The sequence below is a fragment of the Denticeps clupeoides genome, chromosome 14, assembly GCF_900700375.1.
Source record: "Denticeps clupeoides chromosome 14, fDenClu1.1, whole genome shotgun sequence".
In the NCBI taxonomy this organism is placed as follows: Eukaryota; Metazoa; Chordata; class Actinopteri; order Clupeiformes; family Denticipitidae; genus Denticeps; species Denticeps clupeoides.
This window is the reverse complement of record NC_041720.1, coordinates 15,277,208-15,301,192: the sequence shown is the minus strand read 5'-3', so window position 1 is coordinate 15,301,192 and position 23,985 is coordinate 15,277,208. Positions and strand designations below refer to the sequence as shown.

Here is a 23,985-nt window from a genome sequence, read left to right as displayed (position 1 = left end):
GGAATTCACCTTGTTTACCTGACAACCATGTTGTACTGTACCCATCACAGTGTTTTCATGCTCAGGGAACATTCCTTCATATTTAATCATCCGAGGCACGAAAGGAATTGCTCCCCTCCTTTGAAAAATGAAATTTTGAAAACATGCTCACTTCATCCTTCATGAAAAGCATATGGCTGAAGCTATCTTACATACCAGTAATGGACAAAAATGTTCAATTTGCACAGCACGCATTGAGAAAATGTGTCCTCTGCTTTTAACCATCACCCTTGGTGAGCAGTGGGCAGCCATGACAGGCGCCCGGGGAGCAGTGTGTGGGGACGGTGCCTTGCTCAGTGGCACCTCAGCGGATGGGGATTCGAACCTGCAACCTTCTGATTACGGGGCCGCTTCCTTAACCGCTAGGCCACCACTGCCCCAGCTGCCCCGGAATTGTATAATTTACCAAATTCAATAGTTTGTCATTATTCAGTCACTCTCGATTCACCTTCAGAGGTCGACTGGGTGAAAGCGGAAAGCGTGCATGTTAGCATTAGATCATTTTAATACATCGATACTCCACAAATACGAGTAAAATAACACGCTGGTTAATTTTTTTAACCCTTACTGAACACGTATGCCATGACATTTTGCTTTCTTTTTATTTATACTCGTAAATGTATGTCTGTGTCTCTGTGTACTTGTTGTATGTCTTGTATGTACATTGTATGTCTTTCCCCCTGTGCAGTTGTAGCATCAGCAATTTCCTCCGGGATTAATAAAGTTTCCTGATTCTGATTCTGAAGATGGCAGTTGCATTTTAAACAGACAATCGTACAGATCGACATGCAAGTTAACTAGGACAGTCTTTGCCAACGTCTTGGTTTATTTAACTAACCTTACCTCCAGTATTACGTTTGGAGGTGCCACTTATTGAAACATTTCTCGCTGTCAGCGACTGAAAGAACCCCGTTCGCCCCAGTGCATTTCTCACGGTGGCATTTCACGCCTGTCACTGTCTTCCACGACAAACTGCGAGCACATGGGTGCCCAACGTGTAAAAGATGCTCTGGGTGGGCTGAAGGTCAGCGCGCCGCCGCCAGGGGGCGCAGTTTCCCGTTTGTCTGCGACGGGGGAGAAATCAATTGAATGTGCACAGTCAGCCGCCGCAGTCTCATCTGCTTCTTCTGGAATGAGCCCGCAATGCCGTGACTGTCCGTCCGCCGGAGCCGCGATCCCTCAGGTCGGTGCACATCAGGCTCTCTAATCATATTTTACTATTATTATTATTATTATTATTATGTATCTACAACTGTGTACAGAATAGCAAAAGCATGGAGCCGAAACTGTTCATAATTTTTGCACCACCACTGAATATCCTTGAGCACCTGCCGGTGACCTTTGCTGCTTTGCTGTTATTTAATTTTTTGATTTATGTAATGCATGCCCGTACTAATGCCTGGGCATGCAGGGACAGAGGATTTAAGACTTATGAGAAGCGAAGAGCGATGGAGGAGGAGGAGAGTGTGTGACAGATGTGGGATGACAGGAGGGTGTGTATGCGTTCTCATTGGTTTGTGTGACACTTTTTTTTTTTTTTTTTTTTTTTACCCATCCCTCCGTGGCCTCAGGCCAGAGCCCCAGAGCAGCATGTGAATGGCAGGGCAGAGCGCGGCTGTTGTTGCTGAGGAAGTGGAGAAGCTGGCCGCCGCTGCCTCCGCGCCGGTGCCCGTCAGAGCCATGGCCAAGGGAGAGAAGGCTCCGAAGAGCTTGCAGGCCAATAAACTCGGCAAGCACCCCGAGGCCACTTTTATTAAAGTCCCCCACCAGGTAAATTCCATTATTCTCCTTTATCTCTGTGTGTGTGTATGTATGTATATATATGTGTGTGTGTGTATATATATATTTATATTTATATGTGTGTGTGTATGTGGGAGTGTGTGTGTATAATCATTCATTTTTACTGTTTATTTATATCTTAATTTGGTAGCTGGTGACGACAGCAAAACCCTACAAACACACCCCGTGGGGACAATATATGAAAGACTTTATTAACCCAAATGTACAGGCCACTGAGCAGGTTCTCCACGAAACAAACGTTCCCAGTGAAAATATGTGGAATGGTATGCATTAATAGGTAGAAGGAATGCTTCCTTATTGATGCATTTGCAAAGCATAACGCCCGCAGGCACGGCTACACAACAGACAGTAAGCAGTGTGTCGGCGCAGTCCACGGATACAAGATGCACATTCTAAAAAAAACAATTTTTTTTGTGTGTGTGATGTTCAAGAGTGTAAAAAAAAAAAATGCATGCCTGCCACGATGGTTTCGGTTGTTTGTAAGGATGTTAAGGATGTTGATTACTGGACACATAAGAATGCAGTGACACTATTAGAGGTGTGAAGAGGACTGGTTGTTCAACATGTTCTGGGGAAGCCTACATCAGCCTACATCAGCAGCAGATGCGGTGCATACATCAGTAAGATGGCGTCTGTTTTTTTTTTTTTTTTACCTCCAGTGTGTGACCTTCAGCTAGAAATCGAACTGCGGGACCCTGGTCCAGTGAGACCAGATGTCAGCTTGTATTTGAATCGGGCAGTAATAAAAGCTCTGGCCCACTGGGTGGTCAAGTTCATTTAGGGAAAAAAAAAAAAGCAAATGCATTGATTCACCTTACGGAAAACTTTGAGGGATCTCCAGTCGAGCTGGAAATATAGATGGTGGCTCCTGTTGTGTGCTTTTGTGTGTTTTGTGGCCTGTGGTGGGCTTGAACCTTCTGCCCTGTAGTTCCTGGTAACTGTCCACAGTGTGATTGAGTAAAAAGGTAATCTTTTGAGATTCCGCTTGGTTTCGTAACACCACAAGCCAACAGACAGGCAGGACGATGTCGACCAATTGCATTAATTGCACGAGTTATATGCACAATTGTGCATGACAATCATATGGAAATAAAATACAATAAATGCATAAATAGTTTGTATATTGCCTTGCATTATACAAAGCGCTACGTCCCACAGACGTCACTGATTAAATGAAAAAAGCAGAATAAAAACCCCAACACGGGTAAATCCCTCCCCGTGATAAACCCTTAAACTGCTTATCGTTTTATCCGCAGCAAGAGAACACACAGCAATCTGGTTCGTGTCAAAGGCGAGTTCAAACCGCAAACTCATCATAGCGTCAGCGCATGTATGAGTTTGTGGGGAGGCACAGTGGGGTGACACCTCTTTCTTTTTGCTGTGGGATTTTGAAAAATAGTCAATTTGTCGTCTTTCCACCAATTGCCAGGCTCCGGCCTGCCAGTTCGGCCGTCCGTAATTGGGCAGCCACTTCCACTTTGAACGTGGGATCAGGGCTCCTCTGTGTTATCAAGGAGGCTCAATAACTGTTGTCTGGACAACAAAGGATTTCCTGTGTATGCCGACCGTGATAATCACTTGGCAAACTCAGCCTTGGGATGGGATGGAAGTGCAAAGGCATCGTCGTGTTTTACGCAGATAAGCTGACCACAGGACGCACAATTTAAACCTCAGTGACTGACTTCGTCCTCTAAATACGATATGCCAAACTTGGTCACCAAGGATAAATTCGAATGGCTGGACTGAAGAGGAAAGACATGCGCCATGACAGAATCGATGTCAAATCAAGTACGTCTTCGTGAAGGAAACCTGCTCGGACTGCCTGCTACTTTTCTGCATCTTAGAGAGGCACTGGCATTTGTTGGAGCGTCATTATATCTGTCACCCAGACATCCGTCACAGCAAACTTCAAAGTACTGGAGCCCAGTACTTCCTCAATGTTGATGAAATGCTACACGCAGAACAGGCAGTGTTGTCAACCCCCAAAACACACAAACCGCTGAGACTATCGGATAAGTATTTAATCTCTAATTGTCATCTCAAGACAACGTCCAGACATGCAGAGAGCTGATGGACGAACCGATGAATCTTACGACCGCGATCTCCCCAACATACGCGCCACAACAATTATTTTGGGTTTGTGTGTAAAGGTCTAAACTAAATAATGAAATGTAGTAATCGCTCAAAATCCTATAGGAGGTCAGATAGTTAAATGAAAATGCAAATAAATTCATTTTCATTTTTCATGAATTCAACAACAGCAAGACAGTTTAAATTAAATCTGTTTATTTCTCTATATGTGTATATGAGTATTTCTGGTTATTATTACATATTACATATAATTGAGGTGTAAATATTGCAAAAAAAAAAAAAAAAAAATCAAGTGCACCTTTAGAACCACAACAATGCCTTGGTTCTAATGCAGGTGTGAGAAACTAACAGAAGAGCACAGTGACTCAAGGCCGCGTCAAGCTCTTGAAGGCGGAGTGCGCGCTGTGCACATTATCGTACAGGCTGATGCGTTCCCAGTCTCCCAAATGCCTGCTAATTTTAGTCGTCCTCTCTTCTGTCTTTGATCCGCTTGTAAAGCGAGCCCTTGCATTTAAATAATTATATAGCAGCATCCTGGTAATTGTAAATGTGGAAACCATCCCTGTTTTTTTTTTTTTTCTTAAGGGAAAAAAGAAAAAAGGAGGAAACAGAATGGAAGAAAACTGAGATGCTAATTACTGGGGTGGTTTTAGTTGATTGAGTTCTGAGCAACAGAAGAAGTAAAGAGAGGAGCCTCCAGACAGGAATGAAAGGCAGTTCTGTAGTATGTGTATGAATATATTAGACAGTGCTTGGTGTTGTCAGAATTTACTGAAATTAACACGTACCTCCCACCCAAGCCATTTGTTCTGGTCTGTCATTTTTTTCAGTGATTTTATTACCACTCATGACACAAAAGCAGTGTTGCAAGATATTTTTCTTTTCCCACAATTTATTCCCACAAGTTTTGGGGTCCTCGCTACCTATTCGCATTACCATAAACAGTTTTCCTGAAATATCCCTTTCTCATATGCCCAATCTGGCAACAAGGGGCAGAGGGTCCTGTCTATCCCCTTCCTCCGGTTTCCCCTTTGTTTCCCGTGCTTATAATATCACTTGCTCATGTAGGCATCAGTGGACTTCATCAAATTGATTTCTCTGGACCATGTCTACTTCCAAAACAAACATGAAGACAAATTCTGATTTAAAAATCCCCAATGTTTCAAGATTCCAGAGATGCAAGATTTTTATTTAGTCAGATGCATAGTTGTAGCTGTACAACATGCAGTGAAATGCATCCTGAACTGGCTGTACATAGTTTAAGGTATTCAAGTTAAAATGCAAGTATTTATTTTCAAAGAGAACAGACATCACTGAGACATGGCTACTGCACTGACACAGTGTGTAGAAGAGTGTGAATGTTAAAAAGTATAGAGATTCCAATGAAATTGTATTGTGCATTGATTGTGCAGTGACCAGTGTAGCAGTGATAAGTTACAGGGTAGTGATGAGATGAACAGACAACAGCAATGAACATTCAGATGTCTTTTATAACTTGACAAAAATATGTCTTGATATACAAAAATTATTCATAGGCATTTGTTGCATGTTGTTTTATTTACATTTACCTTTAAGTGTCTTGCTCAGGGACACAATGGTAGTAAGTGGAGGTTGAACCTGAATGATTGGCAGATTCAACTGGTGTGTTACTCACTAAAAAGTGAAAGTGAAGTGAAACACTGTAGGACAGCACACGGTGACACAACAAAGTGTGTCCTCTGCCTTTAACCCTTGGTGAGCAGTGGGCAGCCATGACAGGCGCCCAGGGAGCGGTGTGTGGGGACGGTGCTTTGCTCAGTGGCACCAGTGGGATTCGAGTCGGCAACCTTCTGATAATGAGCCCACTTCCTTAACCGCTAGACCACTACTCTTATTACTCAGAAGATCAGGATAGCTATTGTCATTGTAACCAGTACAACAAAATTAGCTGCAGTCCCTGTGTCAGAGAGAAAAGGAAAAATATATAAATAAGGAGGTATAAAACATAAAGCTAGCATATATATTGATATGATAAAAAAGGATATAAACTTAAAAGGTAGCTAGACAGTCAATGTGCATGAATCCTTATTACACGTGGAATAGAAATTGAATTGAATTGAATTGGAGGTGAAAATTAACTGTCATTTAGTGCCTTGGTGGCAACAGGGTAGAAACTGCTTGTCTGTTAGTCCTTGTTTTAATGCTCCTGTATCTTCTGCCTGATGGCAGCAGTGGGAACAGGACATGAGCGGGGTGTGAGGAGTCTTTTAGGATGCTTTCTGCTCTCTTGAGGCAGCGAGAGTCGTGCAGGTCATCCAGAGGGGGTAAAGAAACAGCCAGTGAGTTCCTGGACAGTCTACTCACACCATTATGGAGAATTTGTGGATGGGAAATTGTCATCTACACCCCAGACTGGCATGACGCTAATGTCCCAGAGGAAAGTTACGCCACGCAGACAAAAACAAACACTGAGAGTGCAGATCGGTCAGGGTCTAGCAAACGGAAACCCCTGCACTTCTCATCTCACACATTCCTCTTCAATAGCTGTGGTGAGAGGAGACCCAAGTATCTCTCCAATAACCACAGTCTAAACACAGGGCAGGCGGTACCCTCTCTCTGATCCTGTATCTCACACATCAGCACCAGAGATGGGTCTGTCTGGGAGGGGAACATAATTAAAAAGCACAAGGTCCTGTCAATCATTACATTACACACACACACAAACACACACATTTACAGTTGAAACCAAAATTGTACATTCACTGTATAAAAAGACAACTTTTTTTTTTAACTGTCTGATATTAAATCATACAAAACCCTTTCAGTTTTAGGCCCGTTCGGATTCCCAAAATAATTTCTATTTGCTAAACAATGTGTGAGAGATTTTTTTAAACATTTTTTTTATTACTTTCTTCAAAGTCAAACATTTACATACACTGTATAAAAAGACATAACTTTTTTACTGTGTGATAGTAGATCACACAAAAACCTTTCAGTTTTAGACCCGTTCGGATTCCCAAAATAATTTCTATTGGCTAAATGTTAAAATGTGTGAGAGAATTTTTTAGAGATTTTCAAAGTCAAAAGTTTACATACATTTGCTTAGTATTTGGTAGAATTGCCTGTATCCTCAAGTTTTTTTTTCTGATCAATGTTGAGCACCTGTCTGTCTGTCAGTTGCTTTCGTGCTTAAAGGTGAGGATAAAGGGACGTAAAATAAATTGGCACAGAGGCCCATCAGTCAGCCTACACTCTAAAAAAAAAGAACAGTGCAGAATATTTACATTTTTTAAGCCAAAAATTGTGCATTAATTTTTATTATATATATTTTTATTTTGTCCAAAATTAGCCTTATGATACACACAACTATGATAACCATGTTAAGAATCCTTAGTTAGGTCTATTACCACTACTTAGTGTTCTTCATTCAGCCAATGAATATTTGTTTGTTCAGTAAATGGTGGTGGTGTTCTATAGAAAGCTAATCATTATTACAAATAATAGCAACAAATAATCTCCCCTTTAAGATGAACTCAAATTCAAATTCAAATTCAAATTTTATTTGTCACATACACAGTCATACACGGTATGATGTGCAGTGAAATGCTTTTTGCGACTGCTACAGACCACAGTATTGCAAATGTTGCAAGTAAACAATGAACCAATATGCAAATATTGCAAACATAACCAAATATTACACTTTTATGTCTTTAACATAAAATATGTGTAACTGGTAGGGTGAAGGTGTGCAAATGAGTAACAGACAATGTTAATGTAAAGAAAAGAGAAAAAGAGCCATAATAAAAAAAAAAAAAAGAGCAGTAAGGTAAAAAGCGCAGAGTGATTTTGTGCAAAGTGTCTTCTTAAGAGGTACACTCATGCGGAGACTTCAAGGCAGGAGGTCACTAAAAGAAACAGTCTTCTGCTAGATAGTAGCTCCAAGATGTCAAACTCCACAAAATCATTCTGAAATGCACAGTAGACTCTTCAAATCTGACAGGTCTGACTGTAAGCAGTGGAGCCGAAAGCCAATCCTTCCGAACGTGTCAGAGATGCTGGGCTACTGTTTGATCTGCGTGCCGTTTCTCTGCTATTTGCAGACTCACACCGAGCAGAGGCTCTCGGTCTGCAGCAAGTTATGTTTCGCCATCGGAGGAGCCCCCATCCAGGTGGCTGGGAGCGCCACAGCCTTCTTCCTGCAGATCTACTTGCTGGATGTTGCCCAGGTAAACCTGAACACCATCAATCCATGCGCTCACACTGTGTTTACATCTCTTCTGAAGCTGTGTTCTTATGTTCAAACCCCAACTAGATCAGCCCTGTCCCGGCTTCAGTGGTGCTGTTTGTCGGTAAAGCCTGGGGAGCAGTGACCGATCCAGTTGTTGGCTTCTTCATTACAAAAAGCAGATGGACAAAAATTGGGAGGCTCATGCCATGGTGAGTAGTGTTCCATTTTCACTGCCCTGTGGAAACTGTGCAGATAGCTAGTTATTTAACACAATCTAGGGCACTATTTTCTGCACTAAAATGGGGCTTGTTCAATAGTGTAAGGTCAAAGACGTCCTTAGGATTTACATAAATAAGTTGATAATTGAGAGCTGTCAATCATCCTCCCATTCCTCCCATTCTGTTCTTGTAAATGGACGTCTTTCATCCTACACTAATAAACAATCCCCATGCTTAGCAGCAGCTCGAAAATTGGACCCCATAATAACCAGTTATTTTTAATGTTTGAATCAGATATAATAAAAAATTACACCATACTTTTTAAGTTTTATGAGTGCCCACCATCTTCTATTTCAAGCCATATAAAGCCGATACTGGTCTACATTGAATCATTTGATCCATATCAACATCATTTTAGAAATAAATATCTCGGAACCTCTGACACTTTCTCACTCACTACTCTTTGTATACCCTTCTCAGCCACTTGATTATTTTTTTTATCAGGTACAGTGAATTATGGCCATATTTGGGGGTGAATTTACACTTCATGTGAACATTTGTTAACATCTGTTTCAACAAACATGGATGTCTCTAGAGTTTTAGGAGGAAGCCGATCCCACCGACAGTGTGTGGCAGGGAACTCCATCACAGTTATCGGGAGGAAGTTGTTAAGGATTCGGGTCCACAGCATCTTGCCTGAAAGCCGCCCCCTCCTGTTTATTATTGTAGTGCCCCTGCGCACCATCGTGGAAGCCTTCAGATAATGATTTGGAACATTGTAGAGGCTTATCTTGGTTATGAAGTTCATTGGAATCATTTTGATAATTAGTGCTCTCATTTCTGTTGCGTTTTATGACATTTTGCAATGTGACCTGTCTTTTACTTACCTTGTATTTGAATATGACAGTTTCCTTCTCTATTTAGTCTGTCTCTGGTTGAAGGCCTTTTACAGAAATGGTACATTTTTATAATAATAAAACCTGAATGCTGTCTGCATTCGGACAGTTCCGGTCTACATTTGTCTTTTATCTTCTGTTGATTCCATCACATTCTTATCTTGCCTTATTGGTATTTAACATTTGATGATATCATGTTATCTCACCGCTATGTTTTAAAGAAAGTCACAGTTCAACAGCGAGATAAGAGATTAGACCAATAACGCAATGAGCAAACATTGTTTTACCGCTTTGAAACATCTCCAGTGAGTTCCTGAAAGGATAACAGTCTTTCGGAGCCTGTGAGGTCTGCAATGGCTGCGTTTATGATTTTATTTGTGTTATTTATTTATTCAGTGATTTATTTGAATCTTAAGGACAATGAGACAGGTCTCTGCCGTCCGGGATGGCAGCATCCCTCTTTGTATGGCTGAACAATCATTGACAGAGAGGTGGCCCTGTGTGCAATAGGGGCGGCTGGACTGTGCCAGAACTGGCTGCTCTGCTCTCTCTTTCTCTCGTTTTCTTTCTCTCTCTGTCTTTGTCTCTAACCCAGTCCCTTCGTCATTATTCCACCCCACCTTGTTCGGGGGTGAATAGCAGAACAGGGGAACAGGGCAGATGAGGTGGCAGATCAGGGCTGAAAAACAGGGCTTGGAGGTCAGTGATGAAGGGATTGTCCTTTAGCAGCTCTCTTCATCTCTGAGCATGTGACGTTTCAAACAAATGAATCGTCACAGGAACAAAAGTCATTTCTTTTGGGGAAAGACTGCTTTGTCCAAACTCACAGAATTTTTCTATAAATATAAAAAACAAACCCATTTTACTTCGATTCAGCACTGTAAAAAAATACAAATACATAACATAATCAATAGCATGAAGTCCATTTATGTTTGATTGTCCACAGACATTCCATTTTCATGGAGACCAACATTCCTATCACAAACCCTAAGTAACAGAATTCCAGTTCTCAATTCCCTGCTAAATTTATTTTTCATGACAAAATAAACAATAAATGAATTCAGTCATCTCTACCATCAATGGCATTGGTGTATAAACATGAAGTTGAAAATTGAGCAAATGTGGTGGTGATAAATAAGTGACTTTAGATGGTGTGAAGGTGTAGACTCAGTTCCAGCAAATGCACAGTGCACACTCAGCGTATTAAACCAGCCGGCTGGCCCTCTCGGCCCCCGATGACGTGGAAGACTCATATCGGGATGAATTATAAATGACCCCCCCCCCCCAACAACCAACAGCCAGATAACCACGCTGTGTAAAGGCACATAGGATTGTGGGACTGCAATCCTGCGGCTGAGTGGATTATGCTCGTGGGCAGCTGCCATGTCCACAGAAACCCTGGGGCTGATCTTACTCAAACATACACCATGAATCATCTCACTTGCGCGCAAAAGTGTATTTCTCTGCCTCCTTTTGATTTGACTAACACTGCCATTTCACCCCAAGTCATGTTCTGCCTTAAATATATCAAACCACAAAGGGCAAACAACAAAAAATAGGCATCGTGTAGAAAATAAAAAAACCAACAAAAAGAAACCATCGCTCATCGTGAGGCGATAAGATGTTTTATTTATTGAGTTGTGCATTCAACCGGGTACTGAAATTAGGGCTGCGCAAAATAAATTTGGCCAACAGGAGAGATTTTGTTGATACCGGCCTACCGCAGATATATCCACTGCTCGTGAAAAGGACAGTTTGGTTCCTTTGCTCTGGACACATGTTACCCTTTCAAAAACATTTCAATTTACTTATATACCACAATACATACCGTCTAACGTCTATGGTTCAATTTTTATCGTAATAAGAATTTTGTGCCATAACGCACAGCCCTAACTGAATTGTCCTTCTCTTTCCCTCAGGATGGTAGGGTGCACTCCGTTTTTGGTGGTGTCCTACTTCTACCTCTGGTTCGTCCCTCCGTTCACCAGTGGAAGGGACATCTGGTACCTTGGTTTTTACTGCCTCTACCAGACGCTCATCACAGTAAGTTCGTTCATTGAAATAGAATGTTATACAATTGACTTGTCAGACCAAATGACAAGATACAACATCAAAGGAGTAGTCCTTGTGGCTTTGAGACATAGTTGTATGAAGGTTGTATCAAGTTTAAAGCAGGTTGTAGTTGTCATGCAAATAAAGACCAAGATGGTGGCAGTAGCTCACAGCGGCCTCTCCGGTTCTACAATGGTGTTTTTTCTGCACTTTTCTGTCTTTCAGCACATGGACATCAGGGAAAATGGTGTCCATGTCTACAATCGTTAAAAGAATGCATTTGTGGCATTTATCAAACGCCCTTGTCCAGAGCGACTTACAGTCAGTAGTTACAGGGACAGTCCCTCCTTGTAGACACTGAAGTGTCTTGCTCAGGGACACAATGGTAGTAAGTGGGGTTTCAACCTGGGACCTTGTGGTTTTCTGGTTCCGGTTCAAATGTGTTACTCACTAGACTACGAACACTCTTACTGCAAAGATCTCCAATTACAAGCATACAGAGGTGGAACCAACTCAGTTAAATTGTCAGCAGTATTAAATCTGTAACGTGACAATATTTGTGGTTTTGGATACTTTCTGAATGAACAGTATACAGGCCAACCACCCACATGTGAATATGGACACACACACACACACTTCAGCACACATACATGTCCCTTGTCCAAATTTCAGCTTCAGTGAAGGATTTGGCCTGTCATTCTCCACTGATAATTTGGCGTCACCTGTCATTTTGACAAGCCAACATTAGCTTTAGCGGTACCCGCTGTCCAAAATAGATATAGCGTTGTTTCTGATTTCTCTGTTTTGAGGCCCTCTCTCTGAAGCAAGTAGCCTCACCAAGGCAACACGTGTAAGCAGCCGGGACCACAGCGTCCACAGCCTGTTATCCTGTAATGATACGTCACTGCAACTACTTGAAAAGTATACGCTGCAGAAACCGAGGCCGTTTTTAGCGCTGTCCATTGTTTTTGTGGGTAAATCTGAAAAGTAAGACCCGCTGGCCCTGTGTGTCAAAGGGAACCTCATTAAATCATTGGTGCTGTTAAATTTACTGTGTGGAGTGAAAGTTCATTCTACTAAAGTTCTACTACAAAGAGTAAGTCACACCCACAATTGAACATTTTAGTCACTCAAGCAAAGTAAATACTGGGCAGGAACCTTCCTCGGCCATTTTTATTTCTGTCGTCCTTCTGACCCGAAACTTGGCCACAATGCTGACTCGACTCTTGTGTAAATTGCAACATGAGGAAAAGCTGAGATCACACGCTCGAAGCAGGGTTGTAGTAGCCTAGTGGGTAACACACTCGCCTATGAACCAGAAGACCCAGGTTCAAATCCCACTTACTACCATTGTGTACCTGAGCAGGACACTTAACCCTGAGCTTGTGTCTCCAGGGGGGGACTGTCCCTGTAACTACTGATTGTAAGCCAGAGCCAAACCGAGGGACAGTGGACATTACAATTTTCCCAACAATAACATGTTCTCTTTCTGTCATGTTTCATGTCCTGACACAGTCTCCCTTTGGTCTCTTTTTTTCTATAGTGTTTCCATGTTCCTTATTCTGCGCTCACAATGTTCCTCAGCACAGACCAGAGAGAGAGAGACTCGGCCACGGCTTACAGTAGGTCACCGAATTTTACACGCAGCCTTGCTGCACACAGCATGCAGCATGCGAGTTTCCGGAAGGAGCACGCTGCATTATGCAAATGTGTGACTGGTTCAATTCTAGGAAGCTTTAACAAACCGCCGCAATCCATTCCTGAAATAAGCAGGTAGAGAACATAAGTGAGCGAGTGAATTTGTGTGAAGACGCATATGAAATAGTATAGATATCTAATTGCTTTCAGGCAAAAACTAAAGAAACAATCTGTGAGGAATCCTCAAATACAATGTGAAGATTTTTTTTACTTTAGAAAATGAAACTGGAATTGGATATTTAAAATAAAATTGTCAAAACTCGAAAATTGGGATTAGAGATTTATATGTAACAAGTGTTTTGTTTACAGGTAGTTAGCATCTTAGCTAGTTAGCCAGTATCTTTCTTTGACAAAAATTACACCCCTGTGTGTGTATTTTTTAACCAACAATAATATAAACCAAATGGGTTTTGAAAGCCAGAGGTCTGTACTTTAATCTTAAAATACTTGACTAGTTATCACAATTACCCAATGTGTTTGATTGACAGGAATGACCTTTGAGGTTCTGGGCACTCTCGTTGGTGCTGCCATTCAAGGCCAGATTGTGGCGAGTGCTCACACTCTGAAGCACTGCCCACATCCCAATGTGTCAGCTGGTCACCTGGGGAATGGCAGCAGGGCTGAGGTCATCAAGAGCCTTGCCGCCACACAGGACTTCTTGTCTCATTCAGTAAGTCATTGCTGTTCACCGGTCCAAACAATGAACTAGAATAGGTTCTTATTCTGATTCCAATGGCTGATGCAGTCTAGATCCACTACAGATCAGGTACTGTCTACACTGGTGTCATGTAGTACGCTCAAAAGAATCCCCCAAAATCTGAAAATGATTTGTTCAATGTTCCCAAAAATGTGAACAGACTCTATGTAACTTTCAGATTAGCTCAAGAACAGTGCATAGAGCCCTTCATGAAATAGGTTTTGTTCACCAAGCAGCTGCATCCATGCCTTACGCCCCCAAGTGTATTGTAAATGATTGGATGTAAATCATGCCTGACTGCATTGTGCCAAGTTTTGCAATTATGGTATGGGGTTGTTTTTCAGGGGTTGGGGTCCAGGGGTCTAGTTCAATTTCATTCTCCCAGCTTTGTGGGAACACATTGGGTATGTGTAAAAAGCAACACATGGACGAGTGTGTTTGGTGTGGAAGATCTTGACACAACCTGATTCATTCAACTCCAGCAATTAAGAATAGGGTGTGATTACATTTCATTTGAATGTCTGGCAATATAACGTGTGATGTGACCTTCTATCACGGGTCGACTGGTGCGGCGCATGTGCAGACATTGTTGATTCTTTCGGCGACTCTAAAGGGCTGGGGCAAAGTTGAGCAGTGGCCGTAGAGACGGCGGTCTCCCGCGATTGTGTTATGGTGGTGTTTGCAGCAGACTCGAAAAGTCAGAACGGGACTGTATCGTGTTCATGGGTCTAGCGAGGCCTTGGCAAAGTTGGGTCGAGTACCAGTCAATCCAGAGGGGCAGTCATGGCAAAACATGGCAAAGGCGGGGGTAAGGCTTAGCAGCAACAATGGGTAATCCACAATGACGAGCCAGCAGGGAACCGTATGGCCGTTGGCCCTTTAAACAAATCGCAGATCCTGGCTTCAACTACATCCGGGTCGGCGTCCCCAGGGCTGGCTGCGCTCCCGATTGCGGGAACCGTGACACCTTCAGTCATCTTCACCACCATCACATTGGTGTCCATCCATCCAGTAAGAGAGAAGCAAACACAAGATTGGTGGACAGCATGGGAAGCATCGGCGTCTTGTCGTTGGCTTTGAGGGAGATGAAATGGACGCTGTGGCACGGAGCAGAGAGCCGCGACTATTTGGAGCTCCGCAGTCAACGCTCCAAAAAGGATCTGGGGTGAACTCTTGGTTTGGCTACCTCACCAGCCTGGGACTATTCCAGAGCCAACCAGCATATCTCAACATTCCTCAGTGGCTGATGGGCCTCGGGAGTCACGTTGTTTGGGTGCACAGTCGGAAAACAGACGTTGTTTGATCTCAGGGTATAATGAAGCGCTTTGTGGCAGCTCTTGGAAATGATACAGCTAACTTTCTGATTCTGAGGTTGTTTAGGGCAGTGCACTTCCTGTTGGAAACCACGTAAAATGGGTGCTGCACCAGTTTTAGCTTTCCCATATTTGCCATTGAATGCGGTTGGGATTTTGTGCACCCACATAAGAGAATGGGGGGGAAGCCTAGTGATGACCTAAAATCCCTCTTGTCTTTTTCTCTTGCAGAGGAAAGTGTACATGATTGCTGCAGGAGTGATTGGTGGAATATTTTTGATTTGCACCACAGTGATGTTCCTAGGAGTAAAAGAGAAAGATGGTGAGTGAATGAGTGTATGGGCTTTTACAGCGTGATCGCGTTTCACAATAATCCCATCGCCGAGGCAATACAAGCTCCTAATGGCCCCGGTGTATTTGCTTTGATATAAGAGCAATGCAATGAGAGAATAGATTTCCTTTAAGATACAGTATGCTCAAGAATACCACTTTGGGTATTGGATAACTCCATAGTGAAAGTGGACAATTTGTCATTTGTTCAGTAACGTTACTGTAACGTTAATGTACTGACACTACAAAAAAAAGCTTTAACCCATCAAGTTTTCTTGCTGTTTTTCTGACAGATCCCTATGGTCCGAGAACAGAGAAGCCCATTCCCTTCCATAAAGGCTTTGTTCTGGTTATGAAGCACGGGCCCTATCTCACACTCACAGCTGCTTTCCTCTTCATTTCTGTAGCCATTCAGGTAACGGGCTTCTCTTTCAGTGTCAGTTGTCCAAAAGCGCAATGGCCTTTTCTTCTGTGTGCAGAGAGCGCTGCTCTTTTTTGTGCCTTTTCATAAATAAATCTTTGCACTTCAGGGTTTTTTGGACCCCAGGTGTCCGTAGTTTGAGTCCCAACTCCTGATACCCCTTTAACACTGCAATGGTTCTGGTGCCGGTTCCTAATTTCCTAATGCCTGGTCTGGCTACCAGAACCAATGACGTAAGAAGAGTCTGAAAATGGCATAAATGAAATCTGGAATTATGTCAGCAGCTGTATCCACTGGGCTCTCAAATTATACAAATGTTGTCAAATTTGGACAGTGTAACCACACTTTATTACACACTATATTAGAAGAATAACACGTTTCTGGGGGAGAACACATTTAATGGAATTTCTAACTGTTGTTGAGCTGCGGCCATCCAGCAGGGGCGCTAGACCTACAATGGGTTCTCTTTTGTTAAGACAATTTGGTGGTCTCTACATTGAAGTGCAGATGTGTGCACCTGCGCCACTGACTATCATCATTAGCCATCTGATTTAATAAAAATCTCTGCCAATCAATAGAAATGATTATTCCATGGTAATTTTTTTTATTACATTTTATTTATTGTTGTTGCAGCTTGTGCAAAGCAACTTTGTCCTCTTCTGCACATATGCTGTGGACCTGAGAGATCACTTTCAAAACATCGTACTGACCATCCTGGTAGGTGCTTATTTCTAGCCATACAATATTTGATATATTTGATCTATGTATCCATGCAACTGAATAATAGGAACTCTTATAAAATATGCCTTTATGCCTTAGATGTTATTTTGATGTAGAAGCCTCTCAGTGTTTACATTTTTTGTGGATCTAGTGCGCATTTAGTCATTGTCCTCGTGAACAGTAAGTAGAAGTTAAGATGCCCTTTCTTCTCAGCATACATAAAATCAAGCTTATTGCTTTGCTGGTATTTGCGAGATTGTTCTGAGTAGTAGAGCGGGGGATCGCGTAGTGGAGTAAACTGGGTAAAGAGGCTGAGTGCATAGCAACGGCAGGACCCGTTTCCAGACAGTGTAGCCCTGAGGGTTGCTAAAAAGGTGTCTCTGTCACCTCCTTCCCAGATGTCTGCCGTGGTCAGCATCCCATTTTGGCAATGGTTCCTTCAGAGATTTGGCAAGAAGACTGCAGCCTTCTGTGGCATCACGGTAAGTAATCCTTGGGATCTGTTCGGCCATCGGCTCCACCTACTGTGCTTATGCAGAAGCCAACCATGGAAACCATCATACATCGTTTTCATAGTACAGTGATACACATTGATTTGACAGAACAGGGACTATAAATATGATAATATTTTAATAGTGTAGGATGTAGTTTTAGGAAATATATTATACATAGTAAAATTAAATTCTTTATTAACAAGGTCATGTGTTTAGATATGCTGAATTGCTATGGCTTATCCAACTTCTCCACCGTGTGGATAAAAGTGGCATTAGCACCGTCTAGATCTTTTTTTAAAATGAGGAAAACCTCACCCACTTTGTGAGGTTGAACTTTTTTATATTTCCACATCCTGTCTCTTGTTCTCAGTGGATGATGCCCTTCACCGTCATGCTGGTTTTAATCCCCAACACGGTCGTGGCCTACATGGTGGCCGTGTCCTCTGGCCTCAGTGTGGCTGCGTCCCTACTGCTGCCATGGTAACTAAAAAAAAACAAGGGATAATTTCAGAGTTGGAGGGGCAACTTGGTCAGATGATTGATTTGTAGCTTTGCTGATTTGTAGCTGCAGAGGGCTGTGCCAGTAATAGTAAAATCTAGTCATTGTGGTCCATTAGTACCATCTCTAAAGCTTAGATGAAGTACGCAGTATAAACGTCACTCAAATATTATAATCTAATTCCAACATTCATGTTTATTCTGGAGCACAGTCCTGTATATAGAAGTTATAGGCCAAATGAAGGAAGTCTGAATGTAACTGTGTCCCCGCAGGTCAATGCTCCCTGACGTGGTGGATGACTTTCGACTGGCGAACCCCTTCTCAAAAGGCCACGAGGCGATCTTTTACTCTTTCTATGTCTTCTTCACAAAATTCGCCGCCGGGATCTCACTGGGAGTGTCCACGCTTTGCCTGCAGTGAGTCAATATATTAAATTTACATTTACAGCATTTATCAAACGCTCTCATCCAGAGCCATTTACAGTCAGTAGTTACAGAGACAGTCCCCCCTGGAGACACTCAGGGTTAAGTGTCTTGCTCAGGGACACAATGGTAGTAAGTGAGACTTGAACCTGTGACTTTGTGGTTTTGTGGTTTGAAAGCAAATATATCACCCAATCCTAAACATCAATTAAACATTTAACACTTGCTTATTTCACAGAAGTTTTTTTATATAATAAATGTCCATTCCACATAAATGATCAAATGTCCACTCCTATGGCAACAGATTTGCAGGATATAACACAGGGGCGTGCCGACAGCCCCCTCCAGTGGTCTACACGCTGAAGCTCCTGATCGGTGCAGCCCCTGTGGCGTTCATCATCACCGGACTAATGATCCTCCTGCTGTACCCGATCAGCGAAGACGTTCGGCTACGGAACAAACTGGCCCTTGACGAGCTCAGGTTGACGTCTTTATAAAGACCGTGCAACATGTAATCCAGTATTAACACCCAGTTAAACACGTATATAATCTAACGTTGATGAACATCTAGCTGGTGCTTATTTTAACATTTTACCATATTGAAGACTCTGGTGATGAACAGTTCAGGATATTTTTACTTCAGGGTGATTTTTACATCAAGGAGCACTTAATCTACTATGAACTTAAAAGAAGCAACAACAAATAAAGTCTGAGAACACCACACGACTTGCCAGATTTCAGAATTCCAGTCCCCCGAGACTGGGAGGAGCTGTTTAGTGTATATTACACTGTGGGAAAGCTACAAGGACACGTTATGTTTTAAGAGGCCGGTCACCACCATTGTGACAACATATTTATAATAAAAAAACGTGCTGGTGTATACCTGGTTCACCCACCTGCTTTACTCATGGTTGTTACACATTCAGAACTCATTCATAATGGGAAATGTTACGATAATTTTTACTTTTTTCTTTCTCAACAAGGATGAGGAAGCAGCGTTGCATAAATGTATTGTCTATATTGTCACATGAACTTCCTAGACAACGACTACTGTTTCTCCTGGATTTACAATGGAATATTCCATGCTGGACTAGTTTTAGTCATTCATTGTGGAATCGGGCCATGATGTACAGTCAAATCTACAACTTATTAAATTTGATCAAATAATGTATAACAATATTTCCTTTTGTTTTTGAGTAACATGTATAATACTGTATATTTTATTGGTATTTATTAATTATATTTGACTTCTATGATACATGCTTAATAAACAATATTATTACCCCGATCATTAAAGAGTCTTTTGATTTATGAAATTTCACAGGAACTACACCAAAGACGATTCTTCCTCAGCATACAACAAACAGTTGGACTTTTCGTGGTCATGCAATGGCCTGGGCACATTTAATTATTCGGAGTTGGATGATGAACAAACAAGCATGGGCAGATTTACAACAGACATAATTAAACAGTCTTATGAGAGTTGAGAAGGCGTATCAGTTCACTTCTTACTGAATAGGCTTATTAAATAAGCACATTGGGAAGATATTGAATAGGCATCATGTTTCTTCTCGTTGCACATGTTCTTGCTATTTGACACAGAATCAGCAATAAAATATTTATTAGGACCAAAATTTTATTCTACCACAAATTCAGATGATTGATGATCTGAAACAGGGTAAAGGCAGGCACCTATCAATTTTTTTATATATATATATATATATATACACACACACACACACACACACAAAAAAATATATATATATATTTGTACAATCACACTAGAAGCTGTCTATAATGTATAATATAAACATTCAAAAACTGAAAAAAGATTTATATATACTTTCACACAATACTTTCACACACAGCTCAATTCAAATAAACTGAATTGACCTCTTGATTAGTTGTGATTTAAGAACTCAGAAACTCAGTTCTCTGAAGTGAAAGTTGGGAGATCTTCTGGGATCAGGTCCTCTATGGTGCCGGGTGGTCTGAGGGGAGACTTCCTCTTTCCATTTCGGATGGTGAGCTCCTCCTTGGGTTTGAATGTCAGTGGGATAAAGCCTTCTGCATCAGCCACCAGGACAATCCAAAGAGGACCTACAGAGAGGGAAAGTCTGTGTGAATACCAGTAACACAGACGTTCCAATAAAAGCTCTTTTTATGACTTCTCTAAAGTTTCTGCTTCCACTTGCCAATGTTGTGCACAATTACAACTTTTCAGGTCTTTCAGCATTGAGAGTTAGCCTGGCTTTAGCTTACATTTATCCACAAAAATGCATGCCTAAGCTGCTTCAGATGTAAAACCTCCAAGCCGATCAACATCCTTAATCACCTCCTAATTTGGCCTTTAACTGAAGCACATTATTTACAAATGGTTCGGGGAAATGCTCGGAAATCGTTCTTATGATTTTTTTTTTCACCTTACTTGCAACAACTGGATTTCATCAAAGATGAGACATGCATTTAAAATATAATTTATAAATGTTTAGTTCTGATTGTAAATCTGATGCACAAGCCATGGTACTTAATAATAACACCTAATAATAAGTTGCTTATCAAGCATAAATAGTTAATGAGCATCATTTTGTAGAACAATCATTAATTATTTTTGTTAATAATAATAAATTTGTTACTGCATATTTAATTGTGCTTGAGACCTCCAGGAAATGCAGAATTGATCTATGTCATGACTTGTATTAGCAAGTTTGAGCATCTGCATGTTACAGCTGTGCAAAAGACATTCTGCTAAACATCTCCACAATGAGCTTTGGTGATGCCTAATTAGGCCTGATCAATGTTCCATTTGTAAGTCACCCCCAACATACCATGCATCATTTCCATCACAGTGAGGCCGAAGAGGTCCTGGATGACCCTCAAGCACAGCTTCCCATCGCACAACAGCACTGGTCTCCTCTCATCGATGAAGACGTTCTCTGACAATTGCTTCTGTAGACAGGACAGACAGACCAAGCGAAAACCCCTTCACACCAAGCATTAAAAAACCACACGTAACATCCTGGAGAAGTATGCTACAGCGCAACGGTGAATCGCCACTGTGCACGGGTGGAGCATGTGGGCCACTGGAAGTGGATTATGGCTTGTTGCTGACCTTCAGTCTCGTCTAGGACGAAACCGACACAATCCGACACCTGCTGCTGACACATGCATATTCCAACAAATGGTTGACTGATAATAAAATCACAGAGCAGTCTATTAAAGTCTAGTAATGGAGATGGTCTGTTTTGATGTAATACGTCCCCTAACATACCTGGCATGTGACACTGACATATGGTGGCTCCGAAACTGATGGGTAACTTCCAGTGCCCTTCCTCCCATTCTGGGCAAAGTCTCGAATTTCCATTAGGGAGTTCTGCACTTCGGCAAAGCGTGCAAAGATCCTCTCCATGTTCTGGCCGAGCTGGTCGGACGCCTTGTCTCTGGGAAGACCGCTGTCTTTGGGCAGCGTGGGGTCTGAGTGGAGCTTCTCGGAGAGCTCGTACCTGGGCGAGCACGGCCGGCTGGACTCCCGACTGGCCTGGCCCGCCACGGCCAGGGTGGCCATGCGGTTTATGTGGTCCATGTCGTACGACTCGACCGTGATGGAAGACGTGCTGGACATGGCCCGATCGGAGAAGTCAGTCGAGCTAGCCGCAGGGCTGGCGCTGCCGCTCCGCACTTCCTCGACGAGCTTCCTCCTGCTGCAGGGAGACTGGATTACTGAGCCGCCTGGGAGCATAAGGTCCTTTATTCCCAGACGATCGTCCTTGGAGAAGTTCTCAGAGTGGCGCCTAATCCCTTGGAAATTGAGGGGGAAGACCGGGTTCTGGGGCAAGGGGGAGGCGGCCTCCCCGTCGTAAACAAGCTCCTTGGCGACGAGCCGAAGGATGTACTTGTCTGTGTTTGAGGAGGGCAGGAAGGCCGGGTCGTTGGACTTCTGCCGGCCCACCATGAGCAACAGCAGCTTGTTGCTGAGGAAGCACACGCCTTTGGGCCGTTCATTTTTGGGCAGATGGATCTGCTGTACGTTGGGCATGTTCGAGGCAGTGATGCAGTACACCAGGATCATGTTGCACGTGTTTGAGGCTACTGCCACTGTGCTAGCCCGTGGGTCAAAGGCAATTATGTCAGGGACCAGGATGCCCGGAATACTAACCTTTCGGGTTGTTGTGACCTTCCGTTCGTAGGTCACTAAAATCAGATGTGACGAGTCCTGTCCGGATCCCGTCACGTTATCTTTACGCCTCAAGTGAATGAGAGGACTGGGATCAGACTTCCTGTGTTTTGCCAGAATGTGAGTCAGGTCCATGGGGCCTGGTGAGGAAATAAAGCCAATAGGCAACGACCTCTCGGAGTCAAAGGATCTCCTTCTGGGGTCCAGGTAAGTCTCCTCATCCACGGTCATGACAGGAGATTGTGAAGGCAGTGACTCCGCCTCAGAAGGCAAGTCAAAAGCGATGCCTGCGTTCAGGCCACATATTCTGTCCAGTGGGAGCTCGGTGGCGACGGCCACCTGAGCCTCGTCTGTGGACTCGATGGCACAGATGTAACCCCCGACATCAAAGATGGGGCAAAATGAGCACGCCACCAAACTCTTCTGAATGTCATTCCAAATGTATGAGTGCAGGGCGCTCCCGATGGCCACCACCAGACGTGTCCCATCCTTCGTCCAACAAGCGCAGTGGATGAGTCCGCTGCCTTTAATGTCTGCCTTGACTCGTCTGTTGTCTACCCGGACTGAGAACAGGACCGATGTGTCTCGCTTGGTCAGGACCGCCAGAATGTCCAGTCTGGGGTGCCAGACGCAGCCCTGGGAGAGCAGTGGGAACGGCTCGCTCATCTCACACGTCTGTGTGCACAGGAGCTTGTTCTGCTCCAGGGCGCTCAGCTGAAGCTGCCACACAGTGACATGTTTCTTGTGCTGCACTGCCAGCAAGGCGGGGGAGTCCGAGCAGCATAAGGGACCCCAGAAGAGCCCGAGAACATGTTCAAACTGCCCAATGACATTTGTGTCTCCAAACTTTGGCTCCCCGTTGAGAAAGTAGAAAGAAGTGAGGCAAACCTGTTTCCCGTCCGTCCAGGCTATTCCGTGCAGAGGATGGATTGCTTGATGCAATGCATTCAAACCAGTCCGCAAGAGTTTCGCTTTCCCAAGATCCATAGCGACCTATCGGATTTATCCAGAGTAAAAGAAACTCCTCTTCTGCATATTTAGATCATTTATTTCACAATACAGTGACAATAAGCCATTTCTTCATGCTGCTCTTGTCAAGGACTTCCACTGCAGACTAAGAATAGGTAAAGCCTCTATGTGTTGCCTCTTGAAACACGGAATCCCTAATCCTGAGCAGATTATGCTGAGATGACCCTGTACGTTGCACTCGATGGTCCATCCGCAAAGCTTTAACCACAGAGCCTGCAAAGAAATTTCACAAATAAATTTTACTTCAAAACCTGACTGAGTTGTTTTATGCAAAACACGATTAAATTATCTTAAATTTAGGCAGTAACTTAACTTGTCATATGACTCAAACAGAAGACAGGAATATATTTATAATATAACGTAGTTCCTCATTGCAAAATGGGTTACAAAAACGTTTTCTTTTTAAACGTTCAACCTTAAACCCTCACTGAAAGCTAATTTATGCAGATAATCACATAGCTAACAACTATAAGCTAACAAACCAACTCTCCAAGTAGTTTAAATGTAATCCAAATGTCACAGATATGACACTATGAGTTTGCTAATATTAGGCTTTTGCAATTGTACACTCTTTAATGCCTTACATAATATTTTTTTCTAAAACTCCGCAGCGTGTAATGCAAGCTTTCGAGTTTCCCCGCGATGCAGTGAGATGTTCTGGACCGGAAGCGGAAGTGCGCAGGACATTCTGGGAGTTGGTGTTTCTTAAAATGAAAAATAAAAATGCCACTTGGTGTCGTCAGAACGCCGTGCTAGAGGATGCTGTTGGCATCGTATTACTTTGATAACACAGTTAAACGAATTTCATTGAAATTTTCTAGAAATTTCTCCTGTCCCATGAAAACAGTGCTGACCTATATAAAAGATCGCATAAAAACAATGCGT

The 23,985-nt window shown here is 42.8% G+C and overlaps 2 protein-coding genes across 2 annotated transcripts; one reads left to right on the top strand and one right to left on the bottom strand.

The window, feature by feature from the left end:
• The first annotated feature begins 1,111 nt into the window (after nt 1-1,111).
• Nucleotides 1,112-19,185, top strand: mfsd2b (MFSD2 lysolipid transporter B, sphingolipid). Its single transcript, XM_029002858.1, has 14 exons — nt 1,112-1,222; nt 1,611-1,809; nt 8,010-8,135; nt 8,222-8,346; nt 11,171-11,294; nt 12,847-12,925; nt 13,490-13,671; nt 15,243-15,333; nt 15,635-15,756; nt 16,396-16,479; nt 16,881-16,964; nt 17,347-17,456; nt 17,748-17,891; nt 18,202-19,185. The coding sequence occupies exons 2-14, from the start codon at nt 1,636-1,638 to the stop codon at nt 18,392-18,394; spliced, it is 1,638 nt and encodes a 545-aa protein (XP_028858691.1). The 5' UTR covers nt 1,112-1,222; nt 1,611-1,635; the 3' UTR covers nt 18,395-19,185.
• Nucleotides 19,112-23,761, bottom strand: wdcp (WD repeat and coiled coil containing). Its single transcript, XM_029002857.1, has 4 exons — nt 23,685-23,761; nt 21,169-23,313; nt 20,726-20,846; nt 19,112-19,997 (listed from the first exon to the last, which is right to left on the bottom strand). The coding sequence occupies exons 2-4, from the start codon at nt 23,056-23,058 to the stop codon at nt 19,825-19,827; spliced, it is 2,184 nt and encodes a 727-aa protein (XP_028858690.1). The 5' UTR covers nt 23,059-23,313; nt 23,685-23,761; the 3' UTR covers nt 19,112-19,824.
• Nucleotides 23,762-23,985: the final 224 nt, after the last annotated feature.

Bases quoted from the DNA above. Each gene is read 5' to 3' on its own strand.
- mfsd2b (XM_029002858.1), top strand. From the start codon at position 1,636: ATGGCAGGGCAGAGCGCGGCTGTTGTTGCTGAGGAAGTGGAGAAGCTG. The intron at 12,926-13,489 runs GTAGGTCACCGA...TTTGATTGACAG, and splicing joins AGACTCGGCCACGGCTTACA to GAATGACCTTTGAGGTTCTG. The intron at 17,892-18,201 runs GTGAGTCAATAT...CTATGGCAACAG, and splicing joins GTGTCCACGCTTTGCCTGCA to ATTTGCAGGATATAACACAG.
- wdcp (XM_029002857.1), bottom strand. From the start codon at position 23,058: ATGGATCTTGGGAAAGCGAAACTCTTGCGGACTGGTTTGAATGCATTG. The intron at 20,847-21,168 runs GTATGTTAGGGG...TCCTGTCTACAG, and splicing joins ATGTCAGTGTCACATGCCAG to AAGCAATTGTCAGAGAACGT. The intron at 19,998-20,725 runs GTATGTTGGGGG...CCCTCTCTGTAG, and splicing joins TGTGATGGAAATGATGCATG to GTCCTCTTTGGATTGTCCTG.